At 38.5% G+C, this 11235-nt stretch overlaps 1 protein-coding gene across 4 annotated transcripts; it reads right to left on the reverse strand.

The window, feature by feature from the left end:
• Window positions 1-1469: 1469 nt before the first annotated feature.
• Window positions 1470-10554, reverse strand: cbln2b (cerebellin 2b precursor). 4 transcript variants are annotated; one of them, XM_051929309.1, is made up of 4 exons: window positions 10441-10554; window positions 9032-9562; window positions 4378-4497; window positions 1470-2578 (listed from the first exon to the last, which is right to left on the reverse strand). In XM_051929309.1, exons 2-4 carry the CDS (start codon window positions 9320-9322, stop codon window positions 2381-2383), a joined length of 609 nt encoding a protein of 202 aa, XP_051785269.1. In that variant the 5' UTR covers window positions 9323-9562; window positions 10441-10554; the 3' UTR covers window positions 1470-2380. The 4 variants fall into 4 exon arrangements, with proteins under 4 accessions (XP_051785269.1, XP_028660273.1, XP_028660272.1 ...); XM_028804440.2 differs by lacking the exon at window positions 10441-10554 and adding an exon at window positions 10101-10329 and having other exon boundaries at window positions 9032-9559; XM_028804439.2 differs by lacking the exon at window positions 10441-10554 and adding an exon at window positions 10101-10329.
• Window positions 10555-11235: the final 681 nt, after the last annotated feature.

Genomic DNA, 11235 nt, shown 5'->3' on the forward strand with positions numbered 1-11235 from the left:
TATTTTAATTGATGTAAAACAATGGAACATAACAATATTAAATAACACTACGATGGAGTTGCATTCCATCCAGAAAAGGTCCCTGCCCTGCATCCACTTCACACACCCTAACAAATAAAGGTACCAAAGTGCTTCTTCCCAGCAGTTCCTGAAAGAACCATCCAGGTGAAGGTTCCAGAAGGAGATTTTATTTATTTAGACCTGTAACCAGGTCACCAAACAGATGAAAACGGGTTTCTGAAATACCAGTGGCTTTTCAGATTTCAAAAGGACTCTTTCAGCTTACAATCACACAGGCCAAGTTCAGGCTTTCTCAGTCTGTTAGTCTTCTGCTACGTAGCCTGCTATCAATTTCAAGATTTCTGTTTTATCCGCATTTTAGGATATGTTTCAAAACCCAGAAATTTTAAACGGACTCTTGCTACATACAGTAATACCAGCCAAGTCCAGGTTTTCTTACTCTGTTAGTGTCCTGCTGGGTAGTCTACTAGACATTAAAGATTTCAGGTTTTTTTCCTACATATTAGGAAGGGTTTCAAAGCTCAAAGAACCAACTTCATGTGCAAAAGAGCCTTTCCCAGAATAAAATGGTTGTTTATCAAACAATAGTTTTATGAGGAACTATACCTTAGTAAAGTGCCATTTTAGAACTGTTATTTTTAAGACCCTCACAATGAATTGAAACAATTTGCCCCCAATCTCTCTAATAGATTTTTTTTACTACACAAGTACATACATACATATACATATATATATGTATGTATGTATATATATATATATATATATATATATATATACACACACATATATATACTGTGTATATACAGAATATATATACACATATACAGTATGTAGTATATATATATTTCACACACACATATAAAATTTATTACATTATATTAATTACATAATATTAGATAATATTGTGTAACATGTAACTTTTGAAATATAATGTTTGGAATTAGAATAACAAATGGACCTGTAATATACAGCAATAGTATGAAAGGTAAAAATATGTAAAATGTAAAAAAACAATTCACTTTTCAAAGTAATAATGATGAAAATATTTTTTCAAACTGAATAACAAAATTAGTTGTCATGTATATGTATTAGACAGAAGTAACTTTAGTAAAGTTCTTAAAAATATGCACTTCTCACCAACAGCCAGACTGATTAAACTGCCCCACAGAAATAAATATAGATAGGTAGAAAAATATGAAAGGTACTTTATAATAGATAGATAGATAGATGTGAAAGACACTATATTAGATAGATAGATAGATAGATAGATAGATAGATAGATAGATAGATAGATAGATAGATAGATAGATAGATAGATAGATAGATAGATAAGAAGGGTGACATATAATAGATAGGTAATATCTATAAAATAATATAGATTTGATTGATGTTTTTCCATCTATGACACTGTGTGACAATCTTAAATAAGTACATAATAAAGCCTTACATGAGAACGGCAATAAAGACTTTTTATTATAATTTAGTGGGAATAAATAAGGATTTCTCTGTGGTGTTTTCACAACACCCGCAAACATCTGTGAGAAAGCCACTGAACAGATAAATCAGTTAAAGCTACGCAGGATAGACGATATTATGAACATGTAATTTATAAATTAAGCTAGACGTTTAGCAAAATAGATAATCCAATTTTACGATTGCTCCAGAAACAGTCAGGAATATGACGCAGAAAGAGTATATATATTATATATAGAGAGATTTGTATATCAACAATCAATTAAAATAAGAGATTTTTTTTTCATTGACTTTGTATTTCATTTCTCAGTATCCAAAAGAAAACACTTTGAGCAACACACTAAAAATAAAAATCCAAAGCAGAAGCTCTTCCATTCGTGCAAAACTTGCTTTGTTGGTAAAGCACTTCTTGACACAGGAACATCCAAAAATTCCACACACTTTACTGGACTGATGCCTTTTTTTTTTTTTCTTTAAGGCTATACAAACACAAAAGAAAGCAATGATAGAGACACGCATTTCAAGGACTTTTGAATTCTTCAGGTTAGACGTCTTCACATTTATTTTGTAGTCCAAGCACATTTAGTCATCTCTGGGCCGAGGAAAAAAAAAAAGTCATTGGATTCCCAACAATAAAATCCCAACGTCATCAGTATAAATTGCACATGTCGGTAAATTGGTTTATCCTAAATAGTTTACAGTTATCAGAAACTAATTAGAAGAATCGTTTCCAAGAAGGACGTCAGTATTCAGTGTATAGATTTCAATTAAGTCTGTCTGCTTCCGAGGCAGTTTTCTTTTCATAGAATTAATAACATTTATTATTACTATTTACCTCCTTCAACCACAAAAGGGTGCCATTGTCAAACAATTCCGTTTGGGTTGTTTATAGAGGAAAAACTAAGAAGCCAGAAAAGGTTGAGTATTTCCATCCTCCCATCAGATTGCCCCTTTCGAGTTTCAGATAGACTTTGTCTCCTCCTTCCATGAGCAGGAGCACTCCGTTGCTGGCCGCCTCTCTTGTTACATCCTGATCTCCAGCGAAGGCGGATATCACTGCGTGCTCGTTTTGTATGAGACTTACCTAAAAGCAAGAGCAATTGAAACGACATCGTTAGAAGGAGCCGACAAAGGAGCAACACGCAAGGAGAAATGTGAAACTCGATTACATGAATGGAAAGGCAAAACTGGAAAAATTAAACATACTGCATAGATAGATAGATAGATAGATAGATAGATAGATAGATAGATAGATAGATAGATAGATAGATAGATAGATAGATAGATAGATAGATAGATAGATAGATAGATACTGTAAAAAACATTTTCATGTATTGCACTGGGTGACAATCTTAAACAATTGCATAGCCTTACATAAGGACTTCTCTGTGGTGTTTTCACAACAGACGCAAACATCTGTGAAAAAGCTGCTGAACAAATAAATCAGTTAAAGCTACGCAGGACTGGCGATTTTATGAACGTGTAAATTGGAAAGATAAGTAGATGTAAAGACATCTATGTAATGGCACTATATGATAGATAGATAGATAGATAGATAGATAGATAGATAGATAGATAGATAGATAGATAGATAGATAGATAGATAGATAGATAGATAGATGTATTGCATATAATTTTCATTATTTTAAAGTAAAAAAGTAAGAAGCATATAATAAAACCTTACACAAGAACGCCAAAAACAGTTTTTTTTTTCATTATAGACAGACACGATATTCAGAAAAGAGCAACAAAAGACGCAAACGTCACAAACGACTTGATGTGTGTGAGCCAGACGCTTTCTTCATAATTCAATGAATTAAATATGCATGATGACCTTGGTTCACACACTTACACCTTATGCGTTTCGCTCGACACGCACCCATAAATAACGGCGATTTTTTTTTACTTTATGAAACGGTTAAATCAGAACTTAAATCAATTCAGTTTCATTCAATGGGATTCATAAATGATTAAGCATTTGAGATATACCTTGAAAAACCTTACCGTATAGATAGATAGATAGATAGATAGATAGATAGATAGATAGATAGATAGATAGATAGATAGATAGATAGATAGATAGATAGATAGATAGATAGATAGATAGACCTTATTCTACTTATAAATTAAACGGGTATCTATTTTAAATGTTCTACTGACATGTATTGGCGCAGGAGGGATTGTGGAGTAACCCCATAGTGTCGGATCTGCCGCCCTTTCTGTGGGGTCTCCCGGCGCTCCATTGTGTTCTTACTACAGTCAAAAGGCAGGCACTCTAAACTGATCTGGTGTTAGCGAGAGAGTCCTGAGACTGGTGCCTTTACTGTATAATAATAATAATAAAGTATTTTGTGCAGTTTTCGATTGACGTCCCGTCTCCTGCTGCAGTCTGTTATGTAGCCGGGGGCCTTTAAAAGCCCACGATTCTATAATTCAGTTAGTGATTGACACGCGAACTACGATTACTATTAAAGCAGCATCTGAAATCCTGACCTACTTCAGCACATTGACATTTCCTCCCAACCATTCCCAATATATACTCCCACCGCTACCACCACCCCGATTGTTGGAAAACCAACATATGACAAGCAAAGAAAATTAATCGCACCAGTAGCTTCTTTTCTTATTTAAACAAAACCACCATGAACACATAAATGAACCGAATCTTGAAAGAGACACACCGAGGTTTACTTCGGAGTTTTTCAGACAAGTAACATTTAATTGATGCTGAGTCTTATTCGTAAAGACTGCATGGCAGATTTAGGGTATCTCACTCTTAAAAATTGATGTCAATATGGAGGGAGGTGGGGTGGAGTGGGATGGGGGGGGGGGGGGGGGGGGGATGTGAAACGATACGAGCTCGCAGTAAGGCGGGCAGCTCACCTGTATAGTTTGTCTGTTGTAGACTTTAACCACGTGAAAACTGAAGCTGTAAATCCCTCTTCTCGGTGCTACGAAAGCACTAGATGTGAGATCGAATCGATTCCCAATATTAACTAATACCTGTAAAAAAAAGTATAATTTAAGAAAAAAATGAAATGTTAAATACAGTGACGACGATCGCTTTGAGCAGCCCTGCCACATTTGAACTCCACACAAACCGCCAGGCCGCTGCACTCCTAATATAAATTGTTCTAAAATGGCTCTTAACTGAGATGTGTGGTTCATCGTACTTGACAAAGACTCATTTCATTCTGTGAGGGGGTTCTTTAAATATAAAAATGTGTCTTTGTGCTTTAATATGTGGACCAAACAGAAACCTCTGGCTACCTAGCAGAAGAATAACAGATTAAGAACACCTGCACTTAGCTGGTGTTAGTTATATAGCAAGCAGCAGGAGTCCTTTAAAAAGCAGGAACCCGTCCGTGGTTTAGAAGTCTTTCATCACCTTTATGGATGTCGTTACGGATCTGAATAAATAAAGGTTCTTTCTGGAAACCAAAAAGGGTACCCCTATGCCATCGCTCTCCACGAAGATCAACTTTGGCACGTTTATTGTTAAGAGGGTGCAGTGCCAGTGGAGCTCAGCGCCCTGCCCCGCGGCTGCATGTTGTTGGCAAATGTCTTCTCAAACGTGGCCAAGTAACTCACGATCGTAAATTAGAAAAAAAAAATGGTGTTCTTCAAAAATGTTTGGAACAAAAACAATATTGGTAATGCTTTAGAACAGGAGCTAGTTAGGTGCGCCTATCAGTCAGTTACTTTCACGGCTTAAAAATCCTCAATGACTGCACTTTCTATAGGGGGCTGCCAATAGTGCAGTGAGACTGTGGGTACAAGTCCTTCTACTGACACACTGTGTGGCCATGAGCGAGTCACTTCACATGCCTGGGGTGGAAGTCGCTTTGGATTAAGGCGTCAGCGACATTAAGTGAAACAGCAAGACTCGCTTGTAAAGCCTTTAGATCAAAGAGTCACCAAAATAGTTTGGTCAGAAATTCCGCATTTAATCATTCGTTCATTTTGTCCGAAGTGAAGCCTCTTTCCTCTTAAAGCTACTTTTTCCACCACAGGTGCTCAGAGGAGAGCCCTTTTAGAACGAAAGGCTGCGGTATGTCGGTGAATGACAAGGCACTATAACGAATCCTGAGGTGGGGGTTCAAATCCCCCATAAGACACCCTGAGATTCTTTCGTCACAGAAATGCTTTCATCATTTTAGGCAGAAAAATTGCTTTTACAAAGCTCAGCGTTGTAGTGAGGGAATTTGCCGATATAAGCGTTATATACTAAAAATGCAACAACATTCATAAAAATAAAAACCAGAAATCGGTAAAATTAGAAGAGGAAACATAACGCATTTTAATTATGATTGTTATTTTTTATTTGTGTTATGCTTAAGCTGTAACAGGGAAACACGCAATTCATTAAGTATGCAAAAATACCCGTGTTTATTTAATAGAAGATCTTCAAGGCGACCAGCTTCATTGCACAGTTATACTCTCTCTTATAACAATGGGAATCAAAAATGGAAGAATTACGGTTCTATCCAGCCTGCTCGAGTTTATGTTTACTTTTATATAAAAAAATCAAGTTAAAGATACAAAGTCCATTAATTATTAAAACAACGTAATCCAGTTCAGGACTTCAGTGGGCAGCAGAATCAGTGACAAGGCATGAAGCCCACCCTGGAAGGGATGCCAGGACAAAAGCAGGCCACACTTTATATGCATAGGAGACCAGGGGTTTATACCTGGGGTCCTCCCTGCATGGAGTTTGCATGTTCTTCCCAGGTTTATGTGGGCTTAAGCACCTACAGCATGGGAAAGGTACTATATTAGTGAAAATGTATTATTATTATTATTATTATCAGGTGTTCACGTTTCTTCACACAATCCAAAGTCATGCAGTTTAGTTGGATTGCTAAATGAAGTACTTTGAGCATGGGGAAAGGTGCTATATACATAAAATGTATTGTTATTGGTAGTAGCATAATTATTAATATTAGTATTAGCATTATTATTAGGTGGCGGCATGGTGGCGCAGTGGGTAGCGCTGCTGCCTCGCAGTTGGGAGACCTGGGGACCTGGGTTCGCTTCCCGGGTCCTCCCTGCGTGGAGTTTGCATGTTCTCCCCGTGTCTGCATGGGTTTCCTCCGGGCGCTCCGGTTTCCTCCCACAGTCCAAAGACATGCTGGTTAGGTGGATTGGCGATTCTAAATTGGCGCTTGGTGTTTGTGTGTGTCCTGCTGTGGGTTGGCACCCTGCCCGGGATTGGTTCCAGCCTTGTGCCCTGTGTTGGCTGGGATTGGCTCCAGCAGACCCCCGTGACCCTGTGTTCGGATTCAGCTCCAGTTTCCTCCCACAGTCAAAACACATGCAGATTAGGTGGATTACCGATATTAAATTAAGCACATTCATCATGGGAAAGGTGCTATATACATAAAATGCATTATTATTTTAATATTTAGGGTTATTAAGTATCCTAAAAAAAGTCTAGTTTTGGGGTACCTGCACTTTTAAAAATCCTGGTTCTTTAATGGCACTTTACGGTTCTTTACCGGGTTGTGTGGTTCCTCATAGAGCCCATTGCTTGCCTAAGCTCCGTTTCATTCTTGGATGGGCTCATTGCACATGAACTTGTTTTTTTTCTGCTTTGAAAAACTTTCTAACATGTACAAAAAAAAAACTGACATCTTTACAGTATGGTAGGCTACCCAGCAGGACACTAACAGACTAAGAATCCCCAGACTTAGCCTGTGTTGCATACGTTTGCAGCAAGAGTCCTTTTAAAATCCATTGGTATTTCACAAATCTGCTGCAGTCTATTCATGGTTATCTACTGTATGGAGCCTGACACAGGTGTAAATAAATAAAGCTTACTTCTGGAACCTTCATGTGGGCGGGACCCTTGGGAACCAAAGATCACTCCCCTATGGCATCACTCTGAGAACCACTCAGGCAGGTTTATTTTTCAGAAAACCCTACACAGACATCGGCAGAAGGTACAGAATTCACAAAGAAAGGGACCAGCCCAGACTGTGTTTTGCGTAATAATTAAAGGTTTAGACTTCAATCCCTGACGTTGTGGGTCCAAATCTCACTACTGAGACTGGGTGACCATAAGGAGATCACTTCACCTGCCTGTGCTCCCTTTGGAAAACCAAACGAAATGTAACTAATTGTATTATAAATCTTATAAGACGCCTTGGATTAAGATAAGTAATAACAATGTGAGATTTTATAAAGTAACAAATCAGTGTACTATCGTTTAGATTTTGGGAAAATATTTGCACTGGCCTGTGTGTAACTTGCCCGGTTGTAAATAAATAAATGAGATGTCTGTATTCCGAGAACACGACAAAACAGCACCTGTGAGTCACCGCTGTCATTTGTATTCAAACTGAACTTTTAAAAAGGGTGTACTTTAAGCGTCTGCCCCTGTTAGGAAATGGAAACGAATTCGAATAGCATATGCGAGGAAAAGTAGAAACGTTAGATGACTCGAGAGCGGTGAAATGACCAAGAAGATTGGAATAGGTTACAAAGGGAGGGACAATCTGGTCAAGTAATGTTTACATGTAAATAGCGCTGTGTGGCTGTGTGCGTGCGTGTCTGAAGGAGCGCGCGTGCGCGCGTGCACATGTTTGTCTGTGTGTGTGTGTGCATGCGTGCGTGCGTGCGTGTGGCAGTGGAAGATCTGCCGCACATGCGGAATGCTGTAAGCAGAACAGATTTAAGTCGAGAGATTCCTTTGTGCAAGAAAAATAAATTAAATAAAACAGTGCCGGCACCGCCCTCCTGACAGCCCCGCCCCCTGAAATTAACAGATCAATTGTCACTTCAGAGGCGAGAGCCGGGCTTAAGGATATGATATGATTGATTGGGACAGAACAATAGCGACTCGACAGTTCCAGCCAGTTCAGAGGAATGCTAAATAATTTGAAGGTGCGCGACACAAAAATAAAGTGCGTGTTCTTGAAATGCCACAACACGTAAACAGTTAGCAGATGTATACATTAACCTTTCAGCAATCCATAAACTGAATAACACTTCATTTATTTCTCTTACCCACGTACCTTCTGCTTGGACACAGTTTGGATAAAATTTTTATAGACACCAAAAGTAAAAGTTGGCTTTATGAAGTCTTCAAATATTTCCAGATTGATTTTTTTTATTTCGTATGACGCCCACAGTTGTTGATTTTCTGTAAAATGAAGGGCTCCGCCGCTCATATATTCCTGTCCTAATGTTACGCTTAAGAGTTACAAAACTTAAAGGAAGAGTTTCAGGGAACAACCCAATCAGTGATCAAATCTTGCAGTATGTTTATATAATAACGTTTTGCTGTGCAAATGTTCAAATATATGTGCATCAGAACTGGTATGTGTTTCACCTGTGTGTAATGAGTGTTGCCCCCCCCCCCCCCCCATCTCTCTACTCCCCCCTCCCCCCTTATATTATCAAGGCTTTAGTTAATCACCCCCCCCCCCACACACACACACACACACACAGACACACACACCCCCCCACACACACACACATTCAAATTGTCCATGCACACCCACAGAGTAAGGAATCAAATGATCGGATATCTGACCTGGTCAAAGTAGATGGTCATAGTTTTGTTGCTCATTTCTGACGGTTCGTGGTTGGTACTCCTGACAGCAGAGAATGCCACTTTAGCGCTGCCTGAGCGCACTGATATCCCCAGCGAAGAAGTGACCCCACCGTCCGAGGAAGGGTTCGAATCGCACACCACCAGACATTTTCCTTCCAAAACAATCGGCTCCGTGTCATTCTGTCCCAGAGCAAAAGAAACCCCACGTCCCAAAAGAAGGGACACGGCCAGGATGGCGGTAGGTCCGGGGCAACAACTTGCTGGCACCATGGTCAGGATGCGAATCCTCAACACCAGTGAAGTCGAAGCGATGAGCCCCTTGGAGGTTTGTTCTGTGTGGTTCACCTGCTCCAACCTAACCCCTCTCGCTTGTGCGCGCTCCCTCTTTCTCAAACACACTCACTCTCTCTCTCTCTCTCGCGCTCTCTCTCTCTCTCTTTCTCTCTCTCTCTCTTTGTGTCTCAGTTGTTAAAAAGGAAGATCCTCAGATTGCTCTCGTGACAAAACCTGCTAATTAGACAAAAAAAGACAGAGAGAGAGAAGGAAAAGAAAAACATAATTTTCTGTTCATTACTTTAAAATTCAGTAGAAAATGACCAAATGAAGTTCCATTAAAAGCGATAGATAGATAGATAGATAGATAGATAGATAGATAGATAGATAGATAGATAGATAGATAGATAGATAGATAGATAGATACTTTATAAGATATACAGATAATGACATTTAATAAGTCATAACTATACACTGAAAAACATTATAGGAGAATGACAATTTAATAATTATAAAACTCCAGTTTCAAAACATAGATGCTCTATCTCTTCTGCCCTGCTCTATAAATTATTAAAAGTGTTCCCAACGTTTTCAGTCTCCGGCTGCCAACAACTGACAAATTCCCCCAAAATCCAGAATAAAGTATCCTTTTGGAGTGAAAGACATTTTAAAAAATCTCCGTGCGCATTCGAATCATAAAATTAAGGACACAGCAATAGGTGTAAAAAGAAAGGTTTAAAAAAAAAAGGAAAGAGGTGCGTCGTCTTCCCTTTACCTGGCAAATCCATGGCGTCAGCTTTGGGATCGATGTGTGTGTGCGTGTGTGTGTCTCTCTCTCTCTCTCTCTATCTCACATACACTCACAGTTTAAAGTATCTACTAGGCTTAGACGCGACGGGTGGAAAAGAAAGGGATCGCCTCCTCTACCTCTCCCGCTCATTCTTTATATTCAAGTGAAGTTCGAACTTAGGAAGCAGGAATCAGCAGACTGTACCAAAAAAGTCAGAATCCTGCTGTACACACAGCCTGATCTGATCCGCTGAACCCAGCAGCAGCCACGTCCAGGGTTTTAAGGGAGGCATATGCTGCTCGTTATGGCTTTCGTCTTTACTTACTTTTGATCATCTTGGACGATAGCGGTAGAGTGCAGAACATTTGGCATTTTAGGTAATCCTTTGAACAAAAGCCTTGATTCAGTCGCCTCTTCATAAGTATAGAAGATCAGATAAAATGAAATACTAATGTGACAATAAATACCAATTAATATACGGTAATTAATGAGATTTTGTATCAGCAGTGTGTGTTGGAAGTTTTAACATTTAGGCTCGTCAGATAGCAAACTGTCATACTTGGGCACCATCGTGTGGCCAAACTCTGCCATATCAAATCAAATTCAGCAATAATTCGGAATACTGTGATAAAGTCATGATTTAAACGCCGTTAATTAAAGAACTGCTTAATGTGAAAAATTAATTAATCTACCCAATTTAAAAGAAATGGGCAGAACACAGAAACCCAGGCAGGAACCATGTCATCTATCTATCTATCTATCTATCTATCTATCTATCTATCTATCTATCTATCTTCAGAAAAAATATAAATACAAAATTGTGCTTACTTGTTTTTGTTTGGTCAGGTTTATTTGGCCATATTAAGAAAAAGAAGACATGTGAATAAAAATGAACTAACCACAGGTGCATTATTAATGTTTCAGGTGCTTATTCTTAACAGTTTAAAAGTCAAAAGCACATATTATATAAACTGCTTAGTCAATCAGAAATATTTTGGAAGAGTTGAGGTATAAATTATGTTGTTTCATAAACTACTATGCAAAGTTGAAATCATAACAGCAAAATAAGGCTACAAATACCTGAAAGATGTAAACATTTCAATATGTTATAGGCTGGTAA

The sequence above is a fragment of the Erpetoichthys calabaricus genome, chromosome 6 (assembly GCF_900747795.2).
Source record: "Erpetoichthys calabaricus chromosome 6, fErpCal1.3, whole genome shotgun sequence".
In the NCBI taxonomy this organism is placed as follows: Eukaryota; Metazoa; Chordata; class Cladistia; order Polypteriformes; family Polypteridae; genus Erpetoichthys; species Erpetoichthys calabaricus.